Source organism: Ochotona curzoniae, unplaced genomic scaffold, assembly GCF_017591425.1.
Source record: "Ochotona curzoniae isolate NIBS_2020 unplaced genomic scaffold, NIBS_Ocur_1.0 scaffold_1852, whole genome shotgun sequence".
In the NCBI taxonomy this organism is placed as follows: domain Eukaryota; kingdom Metazoa; phylum Chordata; class Mammalia; order Lagomorpha; family Ochotonidae; genus Ochotona; species Ochotona curzoniae.
Window position 1 is genome coordinate 36,931,837 of NW_024467087.1, and position 19,836 is coordinate 36,951,672.

Here is a 19,836-nt window from a genome sequence, read left to right on the forward strand (position 1 = left end):
GTTATCCCTTTAAGTTTGGAGACTTAATGGCTAGTGTCTTGGATGGAGCTTAATTCAATAGTCTAACAGGGTGGTGCTTGCGGTTGCGTGGCCCAAGTACTGCCCATTTCCTTGCCCTTTTCTGGCAGTTTCCAATATCCTTGTATCAGATGTATGATGGGAGTATCAGGCTAGTAATGTGACTATGACATTCTAATGGAATAAAGGTCACAACAGAAACACAGCCTGCAACTATATTTGATATTTTAGTTGATGTTTTTTTCTAAGTGGCAGAATTGGAGAAGTTGTGGTTTTCCCCTGCACAGAAAAGGGGTGGTAAGGCAGTACATGGAAATGGAGGTTGGGGCACAACCCAGAAGGGCAGTGGTTTGAGCAGGATGGGGTGGTGACTGCTGTGCAATGCAAGAGCAACCAGGCAATACTGTCAAGTCTCATCAACTTTTGCTAGTACTAACCCCTAGCTGACATCAGGAAGGCATTACATATTTGTTCAGTAGGGTTCTAAATGCTGATTTATGGCTATTCCCAAAAGTTCATGGAAACTGGCATTAAAAAATAAACTGATTTTGGTGCAAACAACTTTTAAACTCATGTCTAGTTTTTTTTTTCCCCACAATATGAAGTTTCCATGAGCTTTCACAGCATTCTTCATATGAATCTTTTTGCATAAAAATTAAGTTGTCTTTTAATTTTTCCACAGATGTTTTGAAGCATGCTCATAGCTGCCAAGAGCTTTCTAAAAGACCATTCCTTTTTCCTCCTGAATTGGGGGTTGGGGGTGGATAAGGGGTCAGAACCTGTGCCCCCCTTCCTTGCAGAATTCTGACAACTCATAGAGAATGAAATTGGCCCTTCAACACTGTCTCATGTTCAGGGAGCAACCCAGGTGTGGCCCCTTAGGTGAGGAGTCTAGGAGCTAAGTGCTTATATTGGGAGTCATTCCTAGGGCCTCAATCTGACTGACACAATTTTTCAGCATGTCTACTCTTAAGAAGAGTCATGAGCTGGAAATTACAGAGTGCCTGAACGAGCCAAGAATCCTGGATGGGAAGAGGGAAAATTCCCAGCTTCTTCCAGCAAGGGAAAGGAACGGGGAAATAGGAGCCCAGGGGTTTAGTTATCTAAAGCACTGGAGAATCCTCAGGCTGGAAATAGAGAATCTGGTGGGTGAAGGAGATCAGATCGTAGGAAACTTACAGATCTACATCAGCTATGAAGAAATCTAATAGCAGTGTAGGAATAGGGGCTGTGCCCTCAGCATATGATAATTAAGTTAGAAGAAATTAATACACTTGAAAATCAATTGTGACTTGTAATTTGTAAGCTAAGATGTTGGCATCAGTGAGAACATGCTCTGGGAATTCTGCAAAGGGACACATCATGGGGACTGGCATGCTCTGCGAGCAGAATGGCTAAAAAAGGTGGTATTCATTCAGCCAAAGGTTTTTATGCCCTGCTACAGTGGCTGCAGCTTGTAGAGATGAGTGTGTCCTAGTTTTGAATGGCATCATCAGGAAGCATGTGGGAGGAGGTTTCATCAACCTTTATTAACCACCATTGCCATCAACAAGAATTATGGTAAACATTCACTGAATTTCCCTCCTTAAATTTACACTTGTGTTGCGACAGAGCACACACAGAAAGAATTGAGAGACTATATTCTCTTCTAAAAAGAATAGGTGCGAGGAGTATAAAGACAAAAGTGAGGGGTACCAGGGTGAGAGTAGGCTTCCTGGAGGAGGTGGTACTTGAGCCGATCCTTGACGAAGGTTAGAATTTTGACTAAAGGAGGGAGGGTAAAAGGAACCATAGATGGCAGCAACAAGACACATAAAACGGGGGTGAACAAGGTGGTTATAGTAAGAGAAAATTTGCTGGACTACAGAATAGTAGGGTGATGTGAGTGACAAAGTTGGAGAGAAGGGGTCAGTGGTGTGGCAAAGTAGGTTAAGCCACCACCTATGAAGTCAGAATCCCAGACGAGCACCAGTCAAAGTCCTGGCTGCTGCACTTTGGACCAAGCTCCCTGTTAATGCACCTGGGAAAGCAGTGGAAGATGATGGTCCAGGGCCCCTGACATGCACGTGGGAGATTCAGATAGAGGTTGAGGCTCCTGGCTTTGGCCTGTCCCAACGATGACTGTGGTAGTCATTTGAGAAATGAACCAGTGGAAGAATGGAAGATCTGTTTCTCCCTCTTTCTGTAAGTTTGCCTTTGGAATAAATAAATACATTTCTTTATTTTTTCCTTTATTTTTTTTAAGTGGGAGAGACAAATATGCGCACACATATATTACAATGAGTACAGAGAACCTCAGTCACTCTGAAACAAACTAGGAAGGCATCATGGGTTTGCATATTAGAAGAGTGACAAGAACGTGGAGAAATGAAAGAATGGCTAAAACAACAATGTCAGGACTGTACATTATTCTGAGCTTCACTCTCCCAAGTGGGGTGATTGACTCACTCCCTTAAAAAGAAATGGAATGGGTACTGACGCAGTAGCCTAGCAGCTAAAGTCCTCGCCTTGCACTCTCCCATATGAGTTTTGGTTCATAACCCTGCGGCCTGTTTCCCATTCAGCTCCCTGCTTGTGGCCTGGGAAAGCAGTCAAGGACGGCCCAAAGCCTTGGGACTCTGCACCCACGTGGGAGACCTGGAACAAGCTCCTGGTTTCTGGTTGCAGATTGGCTCAGCTCTGGCCATTTAGGGAGTGAATCAACAGACAGAAGATCTTCCTCTCTCTCTTTCTCTCCCCCCCCCCCGTATATCTGACTTTCCAATAAAAATAAATAAATCATTTTTTAAAAAGAGAGAGAGAGAAATGGGATGAGTTGATCAAGCCTATCTGAGATGCATTTTACAAACAGAGCCCTACAGTGGCCCTGAGATGCTCTGCACCATATACTAAGGGGGGAGACTCTGTACACTTGAACACTGAGCAATCAACATTTCTGAAATCATGCTTGCCACTGTTGACTTCCCTGGTGAAACAGAAAGGAGGAAGGCTCATCCTCCTAGCGCAGCTGCAAGTGCAGGTGCGGACAAAGCTGGGAGTCTGTTTCAGAAGACAGCAGCCTTTCTATGTTGACTCTCTGAGTCAGCCCCGGGGAAAGGAGATGGCAGTTGTGAGAACCTCAGAAAAACAACATCATGACAAGACTCAGTCTATCTTGAAATCATCATTGTGGTGGCAGATTTTGGCCACACCTCACATAGATTCTTTTTACTGACTTCCTGTAGCAAAAAGGAGATTGGCAGTAGGCTCTGCTGTGTTTGTTATTACCGGGAGGCACATGTTTTTGGGGGAGTTTAGAATGATGCGGATGAGAGCATGAAAACAAAAGCTCATAGAGGTGGGGGAGGATTGCTCTTAAGAATGCAGACAGTTGCCAGAACTCCTTAAAACATCCTTCTCAGCTTTTACTAACAGCTCTTCTGGCTCCTTGCCAATCTACTTAAAATTTGGCATTTAAGAACATTTCAGCTGAAGATGTGAAAGTTCATTCTAAAGCTTCGGTCGTGACCTCATTTTCCAAATGGAGAAGCCAAGGCTTTCAGTGACAGTGGGCTGACCTTGAATCTTGATCTCTATCCTGTTCTATCTTCCTTTTGCTGCATATAATCTTGCGTGGGAAGAAAACTCTAGAGCTGTTGCCTCCTAGGCTCCCACTGCATGCTATTATCTGGAGGGCAATAGGACCTAGGGAAGTGCAACCCTGCGGCCAAGGTAGACACACCTGCCTTACTGCGTGGGTTGAGTGAGTGTGGGAGCGAGACACATAGCTAGTTAGTGAGGGCGGGGTAGAAGTGGGAGCCTGAGAAAGAAGAAATTGGGGAAGAGGAGAGCAATAGCTCTCTTCTGGACACGGGGGTCGTGGTGAGCAGCGTTTCTGAAGACTGATCCAAGTCCTTTGTGGTCGTGTCCCTCCATAAGCAGCATCCTTCTCCTTGCTGCCCTGAAACCTGGTTTCGTTTGGTCCCAAGCTGTCCCTCCCTTCTCACACGCCCTTCGTTTCTGAAGCCGCCAATCTGTCGCGGCTGGAACCACAGGTCGGGCGAAACCACGGCAGGTAGCAGAAGGCTCCCAGGAGTTTGGCGACATCTGCCCGGCTGGGTTGACATTCCACACGTTGTGCCTCTTGCCAAGCGAAGTTTCTCAGTGGTGAAGCCCCTCTCTCCTTTTCTTGATTCTGGGGCACGCTGGAGCGCGCTCTACTACAAGCTCCTCCGAGACTGCGAGACTGCGTGGCTTTGCTAGGGATGTGGCTTTGCTCCTGCCCCCAGCCCACCTGTCTAGGGGGCGGGGCTTGGGGGACGGAAGAGCCATCCTGAGAACCCTCGACCCACGCCGGCGAGTGGGCGAGCTGATAGCCACAATCTAGTAGTTAGGAGTCCTGGGCGCTGAGCTGATCTCTGACTGGACGCTCTGACTGCCCCTGCTCTCCAGCCCGGATTTAGTTCTCCGTTGATTTGAGATTCCTTGCGAGAAGCTGCGAAGGGTTCGCGGCCCGACAGGTGGCTATCCTCTGCCTAGGATCCTGCGAAAGGAGGTGCTACTGAAACAACTCTTCCCATGGCTCTCCAGGCACCTGAAACCGGGATCCAGGCTGGGCGCTGCGATGTTTGTCTTTGCCTTGTTCCAGTTTCACAGCATGTGTGTTGATGATTAGAATCTTGGGCCAATCAAGAGTCAAGTTCAAAGTGGTACTCCTGGGTTCTGCATCCCAGACTCAAAGTTGAACTTGAGTCTAGAAGAGAGGACTTTTCTGCTCCAACTAGTGAGTCTCCGTGCTGGCATTGGAATTTTTAGAGCAGTGTTTGCTGGGCTTGAACTGTTGTGGCTACAAGCTTCTCTTGGGGATGGGTGGCTGGGCGCGTTGAACCCCAGACCACAGCACCAAGGACAGTGACGATGGATAGAGTTTATGAAATTCCTGAGGAGCCCAATGTGGATAGGGTTTCGTCTCTGGAGGAAGATGTGATGCGTGGGGCCAACCCCCGTTTTACCTTTCCTTTTGGTATCCTCTTCTCCACCTTTTTGTACTGTGGGGAGGCAGCATCTGCCTTGTACATGGTTAGAATTTACCGAAAGAGTAATGAAACCTACTGGATGGCATACACCTTTTCCTTCTTTATGTTTTCATCTATTATGGTCCAGCTGACCCTCATTTTTGTACACAGAGATCTGGCCAAAGATAAACCACTATCATTATTCATGCATCTAATCCTCTTGGGACCTGTTATCAGGTGAGCGTCTTTTTTTATAAATTTCCCCTTCTCCTCCCCACCCCACAGTTGACCAGAGAAAAGTGAAAGTAATATTTGAAAGATATACTTGTGCTTCTAATCAAATGGTTTTGCCCATTCCCACCACTCTTGGTTTCTTTGTCTACCATAAAAAAGTATCTGAAATCTTTAAAATGCCACCATGATGAACATGTGGTATGTATTTGCATTCTACAACTACAGATGATACCATCAACAAAATTTCATTACTATTTGCTCTCTTGGTTTGGACTGTGACAAGTGGTATGGAACTCGCAGATGTTGTCATTTCGTGCACACGGCCACAGCTGCAGATTAAATTTGACCAACTTTTTACATGAGTTCCTTCCTTGTTTCATCCCTTTCCATCCCATCCCCTGTTCAGTTGCCTTATTTTGAGTTTCTTGGGCTAGTGCAAATACCATTTTCAAGTTTCCCAGTGTTATTTGACATCTGGAAAATATTTTAAGCTATGTGTGGTAATCTGGCTTGCCAACCCAATATAGTTTCTTTTTGTATTTTTGTCTCTCAATATATTTCTGCACTAAAGGTATGTGGGGAATGTGCTCCATCACACCATATGGATATAGCAGCACATATAATAGTGTCAAATGTTCCCATGCAGATTGCCTTGAAGGAATAAGAATGTGTGTAATCATAGGGAGATAGTATCGGTGTTAACATTGTGACCTGGATGATTTGACATTTTCAAGGTAGAGACACATTGCAAAACTTATGAGATCAGGAGGAAGGAATGGATCAAGTTTGTCATTAATTCAAGAGACAGACACCTGCAGTCAGCTGAGGAATGTAGGTCAGAGTGTTGATGTAATGACGATGGGAAGATAACTCAACAGGAGAGAACTAAAAACTGAAACTGCTTAAGGATGGAGCTCCTCCCTCCTTAGGAACTTTTTTTTTTAATCTGCAGGTGTACATATAATTTTTGTCACTTATACCTCAGTAAACCTGTGGTTTTCTAGGATTTATTATTTGTAAAAGATTTTATTTATTTAAAAGATGGAGCTACAGAGAGTGAGGGGGAGACAGAGATCTTCCATCTATTGGTTCATTTCTGAAATTGCTGCGATGGATGAAGCTGGGCCATACTGAAGCCAGGATCTGGCACTCCACCCCGCATGGTTGGCAGGGAACGCAGCATCACTTTTTGCTGCTTTCCACGCACATCAGCAATAAGCTGAATTGGAAGTGAAGCATTTGGGACTAGAACTGGTACTTATGTGAGATGCTGGCATCACAAACAGCAGCTTAACGTGCCATGCCACAACATCAACCCTAGGTTACTTCATTTTTTAATGATTATATTTTAAAATGGGGAGGAGTTGAATAGGTCCCATTTGAGAAAATCTGGAATATGAACAGAAACAGCAACCTGGAATTCAGGTGACCTGTGATCTAGTCCTTCCTCTGTCATTGACTACCTGGGTAGCCTTGCTGAAGTCCCTTAAAGATGTCTTGGATCTCAGTTATCTTCTTTGTGAAATAAATAGATCTGAGAGTTAAACACTTGCAGAGATCAGGCAGGTGTCACAAATGAGTGAAATAGGTCAAATACAAAAAACCAAACCAAACCAAAACAAAACAAAAAAATGTTCACACATTCCCTTGTACCTCTACCCTTCCCAACTATGTAAAAACATCAAAAATAAGATAAACACAAAAAAGAAAAGAAAAACAGTCACTTCTTATATGAGGATAGAAGGCCAAAAATATCTCAGTGTTACGGAAATGATGATGAGTAGTGAGTACCATGACTATGACCTACCCAAAGGAGATGACCATTCAATAATCTCAGCCCATTGTGTCAATGTTGTAATTCAGAAGTATTGCCAGATCCTCCTACTTTCCAGAAAAGTTCTTAAGACGAAAATTTAATTTTTTAAAAATTTTTATTTGAAAATCAGGTTTACATTAAAGGAGGAGAGACACAGAGAGAGAAGGTCTTCCAGCTGTTGCTTCACTTCCAAAATGGTTGCATGACCAGAGCTGAGCTTATCTGAATCCAGGAGCTAGGAGCCTCTTCCAGATCTCCCACGGTGCAGAATCCCAAAGCTCTGGGCCGTCCTCCACTGCTTTCCCAGGCCACAGGCAGGGAGCTGGATGGGAAGTGGAGCAGCATGAATCAGTGTCCATATAAGATGTTAGTGCCACAGGGTGGAGGATTAGGCTATTGAGCCACTCCACCGGCCCCAAGATTATTTTTATAAAAATATAAAATATTATAATTTAAAACTTTAGCAGATGACTTAGAAGAAAAAACACATGATGGGTCAAACCACATGTGTTGGTCAGGTGTGACTCAATTCCATGCAGTTTTTGGAGTGGATGATCAAATACTCCTTTCCAGTTCTAAAGCTTTGAAGTTAAGCTGTAAGAGTAAGACCTCATCTTGAACTTAGAACCCAGAAATATAAATATGTCACTAGAGCAGTAAGGAAACTATTTTGCCTCTTTTCAAATGTGATGTATTGAATTAACAGATTAAGAATCTTCAAGAGGAAACTTAGAAGAAGTACCCAGTCCTGAGTTTTGACTTCTCATGCTTTTCCCAGGCTCTTTGTACACTATATATGGAATGTTGAGTCATGTTTCTCACTTCTGTTGTTAGGTTTCCCCAGAAACAATTAGAAAGCATTCCTAACACGAATCAACTAAAGCTCTAGCAGAAAAAAAAAAACTAATTTGAAACTGCAAATTATAATTTTGATATGCTTATTTTCATTTTTTTAAAGATTTAGATTTGTTGGAAAGTCAGATATACAAAGAGGAGGAGAGACAGATCTCCTGTCTGTTGATTCTCTCCCCAAACAGCCACAATAGCTGGAGCTGAGCCAATTTGAAGCCAGGAGCCCAGAGCCTCTTCTGGGTCTCCCATGTGGGTAAAGGGTCCCAAGGCTTTGGGCTGTCTTTGACTGCTTTCCCAGGCCACAAACAGGGACCTGGATGAGAAGCAGGGCCACTGGGATATGAACTGGCACCCATATGGAATCCCGGAGCATTCAAGGTGAGGACTTTAGCCGTTAGGCTATTGCTCCAGGCCCCTATGCTTATTTTCAGTTATTCTTTAGTTTAGGTAAGCGCTTTCTCAGTGTTAGTAGGCATAGGAAGATGTTTGTAGGGTTTGTCTCTCTTACATGAAATGGAAGCATATCTCTGGAAATATTCTGATTTACCGAAGCCTATAAACAAGGTAATCACCACTACTTGAATGAATAAATAGCCTTAAGAATGGAAGCACAAACAGAACACTTTATACCATAATGTGCATCAGTATTTTATACAGCAATGGCATTTATGGGCTTGGGTTAAAATCTGAAATCTTGGGACTGGCTCCAGGGCATAGCAAGTCAAGCCTTTGCCTGTGGCGCTGGCATCCTTTATGCATGCCAGTTTGAATCTTAGCTGCTCCATGTCCAATCCAGCTCCCTGGTAATGGCCTGGGATAGCAGCAGAGGATGGTTCAAGTGATTGGATCACTTCACCTGTCTGGGAGACCAAGAAGTGGTCTCTGACTTTAGATTGGCTCAGCTCTGGCTGTTACGGCTATTTGGGGACTGAATCAACAAATGGAATCCCTCTCTCTGTAACTCTGCCTTTGAAATAAAAGTAAGTAAATCTTTTTAAAACATTGTAAAATCTTGCAGCACTTAAGCCACTGCCTGTAACAGCAGCATCCCATTTTAGCTCATGTTCTAGTCCCAGCTGCTGACGTTTTAAAAAAGATTTATTTATCTTATTGGAAAGTCAGATTTACAGAGAGAAGAAACAGAGAGGAAGATGTTCTGTTTATTGATTCACTCCTCAAGCAGCCACAATGACTGGAGCTGTGCCAATCTGAATCCAGGAGCCAGGAGCCTTCTTTGGGTCTCCCGCATGGGTGCAGGGTCCCAAGGCCTTGGGTTTTCCTCGACTGCTTTCCCAGGCCACAAGCAGGGGGCTGGATGGGAAGTGGAGCTGCCAGGATCCGAACTGGTGCCCATATGGGACCCTGGCACTGTCAAGGGAAGGACTTTAGCTGTTAGGCTACTGCACTGGGCCCCAACTGCTGACTTTTAATCTAGACTTTTGCTAATGTTCCTGGCAAGGCAGTAGAAGATAGCCCCAGTACCTGGGTCTGGCCGCATATGTGCAAGACCCAGATGGAGTTCCTTGCTTCACCTGAGCCTGTTGTAGCCATTGTAGCCATTTGGGGAATGAATCAGTAGATACAAGATTCATTCTCTCTCTCTTTCTCTCTCCCGCTAGCTCTCTCTCTTTCTCATCTATTTTGCTATCTCCACCCTCTTTCTCTGTCACTCTGCCTTTCAAATAAGTCTTCTAAAAATCTAAATTATTCTGTTTAAAATGCAGTTTTGCATTTTTCACAAGTAGGAAGAAATGTCATTTTTCTCTTTTTTATTCTTTCCTCTTGTCTCTTCCTCTCCCAGGTATTTAAGTTTGTCTCTAAGAAAGCAAGTTCTAAGGCACGCTTCAAGTGGTGATGGAGGTGATCCCAGGGGATCTGGCAGAGCGCTGTAGCTCATTGTCCGTGCCTTTCTCTTGGGATCCTATGCCTAGAGAGCATAGTCTTGTCTGAGGAGCTTTTCTAGTGTGTTAAATTACACAGCTGTTATGATCCCTCCTTCCATCACTTCTCATCCTGCATTCTTTTCTTCCTTCTCAGTCTTTCACTCACTCTGCAAATGTTTATCAAATTTCCACCATGTGATAAGGTTATAAGCAAGATGAACACATTCCCTGTTTTGAGTTGACCAGGGTAGATGTTTTAATTTCCACCCCAGATGTGACTGTTCTGTTCTTGTCATGTCCACATTTTTCTTTCACTTTTGGGTGAGTAGTGGGAAGTGGTAGCTCAGGTTTTTCCAAACCAAGATGTTCTAGCTGCTTTTCATTTATTCACTGCATCAGAACAGCTGAAGTCCTCTGATTAACATTGGGGAGATACGAGAGGTATCCCCAGAAGTTCACAATTTTAAGGATGGATAGACTCTCGAGAGATTGCTTTTCTCTTTGTAAAGAATCAAGTTGAAAAGATTGTAGTCTCTAAATAAGTCAAGGGATGCAAAAACAGGTGTTTGTGAGGGTAGGGGACAGGGCAGGGGGTGAGAAATACTGGAATATGCATACCCTATGATTTTCAATTGTGGAGATAAATGCTTTTGATAAAGGGATGCTTTACTTCAGAAAGTTGAGGTGTTATTAAGACAAAGGCTTTGAGGAACCTTCTTTATTAAACACAGTATTTACTAACACCTTTGAGTTGGAGGCAGTTTCCTATTACAGGTTTGTTCTTCGAGAGACAAAACCATTCCCTCCATTCTCAGGGAAATACTTCTGAAATGGTATTTTTAGGTCCATTGATGACTGAACAAAAAAGGATCTAGGCTTAGCTAATTTTTAGAAGGCCTGGCCAACCCTCTTACTCATGAGAAATGAGCAGAACAGAAGCGAGAGAATGGCTAGAAGTATAACCTCCAAGTTATTTTTCCCCCCTTATCATTAAACCTCCCCTTCCAAGACAGTTACCATGATGCTTTGCTTCTGCAGATGTTTGGAGGCCATGATTAAATACCTCACACTGTGCAAGAAGGAGGGGCAGGAGGAGCCTTATGTCAGCCTCACCCGAAAGAAGATGCTAATAGATGGCGAGGAGGTGCTGATAGAATGGGAGGTGGGCCACTCCATCCGGACCTTGGCTATGCACCGCAATGCCTACAAACGTATGTCACAGATTCAAGCTTTCCTGGGCTCAGTGCCACAGCTGACCTACCAGCTCTATGTGACTCTGATCTCTACAGAGGTCCCCCTGGGGAGAGGTGAGTGGGGGGTCAGGAAAACGGGGCGGGTGTTCCACTTACGCCAAGGGTCTCAGAAGGCTACACTCAAGGCATCCAGTAAACTGGCCACTAGCTTCATGTGGCTATTTTAATTAACATAATATAAAATCACCACTTCCTTAGTCATAATAGCCACATTGCAAGAACTCAATTGGCTCATGGGACTAATGAGTTCTGTATTAGACAGCATAGACATAGAACATTTCAGTTGCTGTCAAAAGTCCTATTGGATACCATTGGATATCATTGAATAACTTGGGGAGTCAGACATCACAGACCTGCCACATTTCTTAAACTGAGGTACCACTTAGACCAAATATGCCACAGACACACACCCTGTGGGTCCAAAGGATGCTAGCAATACATGCAGCCAGTAGGATATTTTCCCTTGCCCACAGTATTTAAGTTATGTTCTTAGTTGTTTTGTTTGTCTAGGAATGATGGTCTTTAAATAAGAGGTTCCCACATGTTACTAATCATCTAAATCATGTGGCATGCTTTTTTATAAAATTACAGCCCCTCCCTAGACATGAATCAGCCATGGCATGTGGGGAGGCCTGGAATCTGTATCTCTTAAAGGTTCCCCAGTTGGTTCTGATCTGCTACATTGGGGAACCTCATCAATTCTCCCAATGCCAGAGGAGAGAAACAGGTGTGCACTGAATGCTGATGGTCTAAGTTCTGACCTTTGCTAAAATTTCTGGAGGAAGTTACAAAGCTGTCACTACCTCAATTTCCCACTTGTAAAAGAGTGAACCTGAGATGAGTAAGACCTCCAGCAAAGGATAAAATGTGAGTCAGTGTTTCCAAAGTTGAGATACAATGCTGCTGATGAGCTTTAACAGCTGGCTTAGGCCTCTGTTAGGGCGGGGGCTGATGGACAGGTGAGTACAGCTCCCCACCACATCTTATCATTAGGTGCTGACCCTGAATGGAAGGGTCACAAATAAACGTAATCTGGAAGTGTGCCTCCTTTTACTCCTCTGAGAATTTTCATGAAGTTCTGCTGGTCTTCCAGCTTTTCATGGTGTAGAATTGCTAGTGGTTTGAGGGGAAAAGCACTCTATAAATTATGATGCTTTTCTTTTTTAGTCAAAGTAGCCACACTGCAAGTCATCAGTTCATCTAATTAAATTAGTTGTATGGAGACAATCTGAAAAATATTATATATACAAACTGATTAATCCACAACTTACTTGCCATTGAAATTCCTGGAAAGTTATTGAAGAAACTACCCAGGAGGAATGGAAATGAGAATTCAGCAGATTTTTGCATCTTGTTTTAAATCCTAATGTATTTAAAAATTTTTAGCATAACCATGTATTACTATTTTGGTCTTTTTTTTAAAGTATAAAAACCAGAAAGAGTAGTGATTAAAGTTGAAAGCCATACAGAAGACGGATAAAATAAGAACCATCATCTTGCTCTCTAGAGATAATCTATCAACTATTCAGTATAAATCCTTTGAGACCTTTGTAACATGAGGACATAAACATACAAATGATACACCTATGAATGTGCTTCAAAAAAGTCATAGAAAATGTGTATTGTGAAAACTTACATGTGGATTTCAAAAAATTGTGTCAGAAATGAACTAATCTCTTAATCCCATTTTTCGTGTATGACTTGAAGTATCCTTGTGTGTTTGTATATTTTTTACCCAGAAAAACCTGTATGAAACATTCTAGTCAGCAGCATGTATTTTTTTCAAAGACAAGCATACTTCAAAATGTCTGTGCAAAATGGAATAAAGGATTAGTAAAGGGACTAACACTGTGACATGGCAGGTTAAGCCATCACTTGCAACCACCAGTATCCCATATAAGCAGTGATTGAAGTTACTGGTATTTCATTTCTGAACCAGTTCCCTGTTAATTTGCTTAGAAAAGCAACGGAGGGTGGTCATTTTACAAATGAGAAAACAGAGGCGCTGAAATCTCAAGTAAATTCCATTAAGATCTCACAAGTAGTAGATGGCAAAAATCAGATTGGAATCCAGGCAGTCTGCCTCCACAGTCCATGTTTCTAACTATAATAGCACTTTGATCTCTTGTGATATGACTATTTGAATGGAGACAGATAGGAAATGTCTTTGTATTTATTGGAAACATCAGGTTTTCTTCTAATAAACTACTGGCAATAAATGAATTCTTATTTAAGGGAAAGCACTGGCACACTTGGCTAGATGTGAGCTCTGATGTTCCCAGCTCTTTCAAGAGCCTCAGCTCTTAAAGAAGGGTCCAGGAGGGATTTAGAAAGCTCAGAGTTGCCATGATGAACATCTCCCACATCAGCCTTTGGGATGCTAGCTGTCCACTTTCAGCTAAAGATATCAGATCCAGAGCAGCACTTCCTTTTGGGTTTCCTTATCATCTTTCAGATTGCATTAACACCTACATGGCTGTGGTTTCCCTAGATTCTGTGTTTTTGTAGGAGCAGAATGGTCCCTTTTTGCTTTTGAATGAGCTTCCTTGAGCCCTCATGTTTTTCTTGAGAACACTAGCTTTTATTTTTTCCTGAAGGGAGGAATGGAAATGTCATATGTATGATCTAGAGTTGAGACTGAGGAAAGCAGGTTGGGAAGCATTGTGACTCTTCTGGCTCTCTTGACTAGCATAGAGTGCTATGGATGCGATGGGTTAGGAGACAAGTTATGTACATTTTGGAACCACTCTGCTGCAAGTTTGGAGATTCCCAAAATACACTAAAGCATGGAGATGATTAACTGATGTTGATGGCAAACACAAGCAACTCTAAAGTCTCTAAATGAATGGGAAACTGAACCATACCTATATGTAATGACTTCCACAAGATCCTACACAGCTTAAGCAAGGATTTCTTTCTTTTAAAAAAAAATGGAAGTTTTCATTTATTTATTTGAAAGTGTTACAGAAAAGAGGGTGGAACAGAGAGTGAGAGAGAATCTTCCATCCTCTGGATCACTTCCCAAATGGCTGCAGTAGCCCACTGTGGGCCAAGACAAAGCCAGGAGCCAGGAGGTTCCTCTGTGTCTGCTATGCAGGTGCACAGGTCCAAGCATTTAGGCCATTAGCCAGGAACTGGAAAGGAAATGGAGCAGACAGGACTCAAACTGGTGCTCCCATCAGTGATCAAGGTGGAAGCTTAGCCTACTGTACCATGGCGTTGGCCCCTTGCCCATATAAAGTATACAATTTGGAGTTAAGTTTGGCTTAGCAACTGAGATGCCTACATCTTTTATGCCAGTGCCTTAGTTTGATCCTGGCTTTGATCTCCAACTCTGGCTCCGTTCATGTCAGTTCTAAGACCCACTCTTTCAAAAGTTGATGTCATATATTTATGTGCTTGTGAAAGCAGTACAGCATATTGTGTTAAGGGAAATTTAAAGAGTAAGGAAATGTAGAAAGCAAATTCCAAATCTAATGGAACCCCCAACTCTGTCTCTCTTCCCTCTGTCTTCCTCTTTCTCTCTCTCTCTCTCTCACACACACCAAAGTATTTTTTACTTTTCTACATATTCTCCTTGCAATGCCACTTTGTTGTATAGATTTAGGTTATATGATATATTTCAATAAATGCACACATTGCGAAATGATTACCACAACCTAGCTAATTAATGCATCCATCATCTCTTAAAGTTACCATTTTTTGAATGCTTGTGCAGTAAACATGCTTATGATCTACTTTCTTTTTTCTTTTCTTTTCTTTTAAAATTAAAAAAAAAAGATTTAGAGAGATGGAGAGACAGAGAAAGATTGTGCATCCACTGGTTCATTCCCTAAATGCCCAAATGGTGACAACGGCCAGAACTGAGTGAATCTGAAGCCAGGAACCAGGAGCATCTTCTGGATCTCCCATGGGTATACAGGGTCTTAAGGCTTTGTGCCATCCTCCACTACTTTCCCAGGCCATAAACAGGAAGCAGAATGGGAAATGGAGCAGCTAGGAAACAGATTGGCATCCATATGGGATACAACAGGCCCTCTACTTTCTTTTTTTCTTTATTTATTAAAAAATCTTAAAAATGATTACATAGTTGAGAGGGATGTATATCCATGTGGGCCTCGGATTAGGGTGGTGAAGGTCAAGGTGTAGAAGCCTGTGGGTGAGATAAATAGTTCAGTTCTTTTTTCCCCTCCTGTATCTGCAATGGGAAGAAGGGGAGGAAACCGCTTGTTACTGTCAAATTGCATAAGCATCCAGGAATAGGGGATGGTCATTTGATGAGACCTTAGAAACCCTGGTATAGGGAAGAATGTCTGAGGGTCTTATGTGAGTGATTTAGATAGTTCTGCAATGTCAGCTTCACTGCACCAGGGTTGATAAAATCTTTGCAAGGTCTATGGGCTGACCAGGTCCACCTCATTGCATGATCTACTTTCTTAGAAAATTTCAGTTACAGGGTCAGCACTATGGCATAACCCTTTAAGCCTGTAGCTTTTATATCCCGTATGCATTCTGGCTCAAGTTCCAGCTGCTCCATTTCTGATTCAGTTCCCTGCTAATAGCATGGGAAAGCAGTGGAAGATGGCCCAGATCCTTAGGATTCTGTACCCACATAGTAGACTGGGAAGAAGCTCCAGGCTCCTGGTTTTGGACCAACCCAGTTCCTGCAAGTGTGGCCTTTTGAGGAGTGAAGCAGTGTGAGGAAGCCCTTCTCTCTCTCTCTCTCTTTCAACTGTGACTCTGTCTTTCAAATAAATAAAATCTAAAAGAAATTTAATTATGCATTCTCAGTATGATCACAGTGCTGTACATTAGATATTAAAACTTCTTTATCTGATCATTTACAGTATATACATTTTGACCAAAATCTTTCTATTTACCCCAATCCCTAGCCTCTAGTAACCATTTAGCTTACCTTGTTTCTGAGACCTACTTTTCTACATTCCACATGTAAGTGAGACCATGCAGTATTTGTTTTTCTGTTTTTGGTTTATTTCACTTAGCACAATGTTGTATTAGCATAATGTTTTCTAGGTTCATCCATGTTACAAATGGGAAGATTTCATTTTGTGGTTCGATGACATTTTCTTGTATATTTGTGTATGTGTGTGTACATTTCCTTCACACATTCATCTACAAACACTTAGGTTGTTTCCATATATTATAAATTGATTTCCATATCATTGTAAATAATGCTACAATGATGTAACAGTACAACTATCTCTTTGAATACTGATTTTATTTCCCAGAATTGGGATTGTTGCATTATACAGAGTCCAATCTTAGTTTTTGAAAGAATTTCCATACTGTTTTCTGTGATGGCTAAAGCAATTGACATTCCCAACCAGCGGTATACAGAGATCTATTTTTCCCCCACATCCTTGCTAACACTTAATTTTCCTTTTTATTATTTATTTTCATTTTATCTGAAAGACACAAACAGAAAGATATTTAGTCTACTGGTTGACTTCCCAAATGCCTGCAACAACCAAAACTGGGCCAGGCCAAATCAGGATCCTGGAACTCCATCCAGGTCTCCCACTGGAGTAGCAGGAAGCTGGGTTGGAAATGGAGTACTGAGTTAGGCACTTCAATGTGGATTACAGGCATCCTAGGAGGTTATTTAAGATGCTGTACCAGATGCCTATCCAAACACCTGTTTTCCCTAATAGGCATCCTAACAGGTATTAAATGATATCTCATTGTGGTTGTGATTTACATTTCCCTGATGACTAACGATGTATGGCTTTTTTTTTTTTACATGCCTATTTTCTTTGGAACAATGCCTATTCAAGTACATGCTATTTGTTTATATAGCTGTGACCATAAGTGTATTGACCCTTAACTGGGACTCTATATTCCCACATATTGTGTTTTGGGACCTCTGGGTTCCAGTACAGGTGTCACCACCAACATTTACTGATTGCCTTTTTTTTTTTTTTTTTTTTTTACAGTTGTATTAATGGTCTTCTCTCTGATATCTGTCACCTATGGGGCCACCCTCTGCAATATGTTGGCTATCCAGATCAAGTATGATGACTACAAGATTCGCCTGGGACCACTAGAAGTCCTCTGCATCACCATCTGGAGGACATTGGAGATCACTTCCCGCCTCATGATCCTGGTGCTCTTCTCAGCCACTTTGAAACTGAAGGCTGTGCCCTTCTTAGTGCTCAATTTTCTGATCATCCTTTTTGAGCCTTGGGTTAAGTTCTGGAGGAGTGGTGCCCAGATGCCCAATAACATTGAAAAAAACTTCAGCCGGGTTGGTACTCTGGTAGTACTAATTTCAGTCACTGTCCTCTATGCTGGCATCAACTTCTCTTGCTGGTCAGCCTTGCAGTTGAAGTTGGCAGATAGAGATCTTGTTGACAAAGGTCAGAACTGGGGTCACATGGCTCTGCACTATAGTGTGAGGTTGGTAGAGAATGTGATCATGGTCTTGGTTTTTAAGTTCTTGGGAGTGAAAGTGTTACTGAATTATTGCCATTCTTTGATTGCCTTGCAACTCATTATTGCATATGTCATTTCCATTGGCTTCATGCTCCTTTTCTTCCAATACTTGCATCCTTTGCGCTCACTGTTCACCCATAACGTTGTAGATTACCTCCACTGTGTCTGTTGCCACCGGCAGTCTCAGGACAGGGCTGAGAACTCAGAGCCATCCTTTGAAGCTGAAATAAGGCAAAACGTTGTCTGATTCTACCTTCTGAGTATTTGGGGGATGGGATAGAAGTTGCTATAGCAATTGTGAAATTTAAGGAGAGAATGAGGCTCATGGGTGAACACCCACCAGCACATTTTCTAGTTTTTTGTTGGTAAGTCTATGTGAAGAAAGAGCAACTCCAAAAGAGGTTTTATTTGATTTTCTCCAGATTTACTGCTATGTTTGAATACTAGGGGTAACCATGACCTAGATGGAAGTGTCAGAAATACCACTGAAATCCTTTCTACCCAGGTCAATTCAGATAACTTACTTCCAAGCATCTTGGGCTCTCTTTGACCTTCCAGCTCTGCTCACATGCTTGAGTCATTACTTGGCTTCCCTAGATCAAGAAGAAGGCCTAGAATTCTATGACAATTTATCACGACTGATCAGAGGATGTGACAGTTTACTGGCTATGGGTGCATCCCAGGAAATAGTGTGACTAATGTGGAACCTGCAATTTGTTAGTGTGGGTGAAGTATTTTCATTCTAATGAGAAATACTGGCTAAGAAGAAGACTCAGTAATAAAACAGTTGTTTCCCTAAATGAGTTAGCTCTCTATTAGGATTTTACTGGTGATCATTCTACAAGGGCCTCTCTTTTCAATGGCCCTTGGTAAGCATACTCTGAGGAGGCAGTACAGAATAGGATTCCTTCGTGTCATAAGGACAAATTTTCCCCTTCAGGGACCTGCATGGACCTCCAGCTTGTCCAGTTGAACAGATGAGTGAAATCTCCCTTTTAGTGCCTCATTATCAGGGATTCATTCCCACGTCGTTTTTTTTTTTTTTCAAAGATTTATTTATTTTTATTGCAAAGTCAGATATACAGAGAGGAGGAGAGACAGAGAGGAAGATCTTCCGTCCGATGATTCACTCCCCAAGTGGCCACAAGAGCTGGAGCTCAGTCAATCCCAAGCCAGGATCCAGGAACTTCCTCCAGGTCTCCCACTTGGGTGCAGGGTCCCAAGGCTTTGGGCCATCCTCAACTGCTTTCCCAGGCCACAAGCAGGGAGTTGGATGGGAACTAGAGCATCTGGGATGAGAACTGCTACCCATATGGGATCCCGGAGCGTTCAAGGCGAGGACTTTAGCCACTAGGCCACCGTGCTGGGCTCCCCACTTAGTTTTTCAGTGCTCTTGCCATGATACTACTTGGTGTAGACCTCAGAGAGGCTGAACTGCAATTGGAAATGTTTCTGATGGATGGAAATAAAGACTGCTCATTGTCTGCTACTACCCTTATTATTTTGCTGTTTTCTTTCTAGGGGAGAGAAAATTATTGCTGGGACATCTCTTTCATGCTATTTGGGAGTAGGATGGGTGCCCAACACCCTGAGGTGAAGGCAGAGGAAGGAAACCAGATCACATTAAGTCATCATCAGTTCTTTTTTTCTCCAAAGAATTTTTCATACTTTATTTCTTTTTTTAAAGATTTATTTATTTTTATGGGAAAGGTGGATATACAGAGAGGAGAGACAGAGAGGAAGATCTTCCATCCGATGGTTCACTCCCCAAGTGACCACAACTGCTGGAGCTTGTGGCTGGATGGGAAGCAGGGCCCCCAGGATTAGAACCGGCGCCCATATGGGGTCCCGGCACGTGCAAGGCGAGGACTTAACCACTACGCTATCACACCGGGTCCATTTTACTTTCTAACAAAGAGCGAATGTTTGTCAACTGCTCATTCATAACTTCCCTGTGGGTGAGTGCATGTATCCTTTTTTTTACATATTTCAATGTCTGTGTCTCATTGAAGTTGATGTTTTGATGGGACTCACCCCCATATGCCTGTATGGCAGCCAACGAATTGAGAATATTATGAACCCTACCTGCTGGGACCAAATATTTCAGAATTTACCTGAATAATTCTTGCCCATCACAGAGCTTGAAAATGAGAACTCTTAGTCATGTGTGCCAGTTGTGGTCCCCACATTGCTTCAGAAAGTTCTAAACAATCTGACCTAAGACTTCCTGATCAATTTTACTCTTGGAATATCGTTAGCCAACTCCCATTTCTTATTCAATACCAGGACATGATGTTGCGAGAGCTCCTTTTAAGTAGTGGGGTTATTAACCA

At 42.6% G+C, this 19,836-nt stretch overlaps 1 protein-coding gene across 1 annotated transcript; it reads left to right on the forward strand.

The window, feature by feature from the left end:
• The first annotated feature begins 3,514 nt into the window (after nt 1-3,514).
• Nucleotides 3,515-18,606, forward strand: XKRX (XK related X-linked). The gene is made up of 3 exons (XM_040999908.1): nt 3,515-5,249; nt 10,836-11,104; nt 17,005-18,606. The coding sequence occupies exons 1-3, from the start codon at nt 4,915-4,917 to the stop codon at nt 17,748-17,750; spliced, it is 1,350 nt and encodes a 449-aa protein (XP_040855842.1). The 5' UTR covers nt 3,515-4,914; the 3' UTR covers nt 17,751-18,606.
• The last annotated feature ends 1,230 nt before the right edge of the window (nt 18,607-19,836 follow it).

Excerpts from the sequence above, each read along its gene's own strand:
- XKRX (XM_040999908.1), top strand. The coding sequence starts at position 4,915 with ATGGATAGAGTTTATGAAATTCCTGAGGAGCCCAATGTGGATAGGGTT. Across the intron at positions 5,250-10,835 it reads CTCTTGGGACCTGTTATCAG|ATGTTTGGAGGCCATGATTA; the intron begins GTGAGCGTCTTT and ends TTGCTTCTGCAG. Across the intron at positions 11,105-17,004 it reads AGAGGTCCCCCTGGGGAGAG|TTGTATTAATGGTCTTCTCT; the intron begins GTGAGTGGGGGG and ends TTTTTTTTACAG.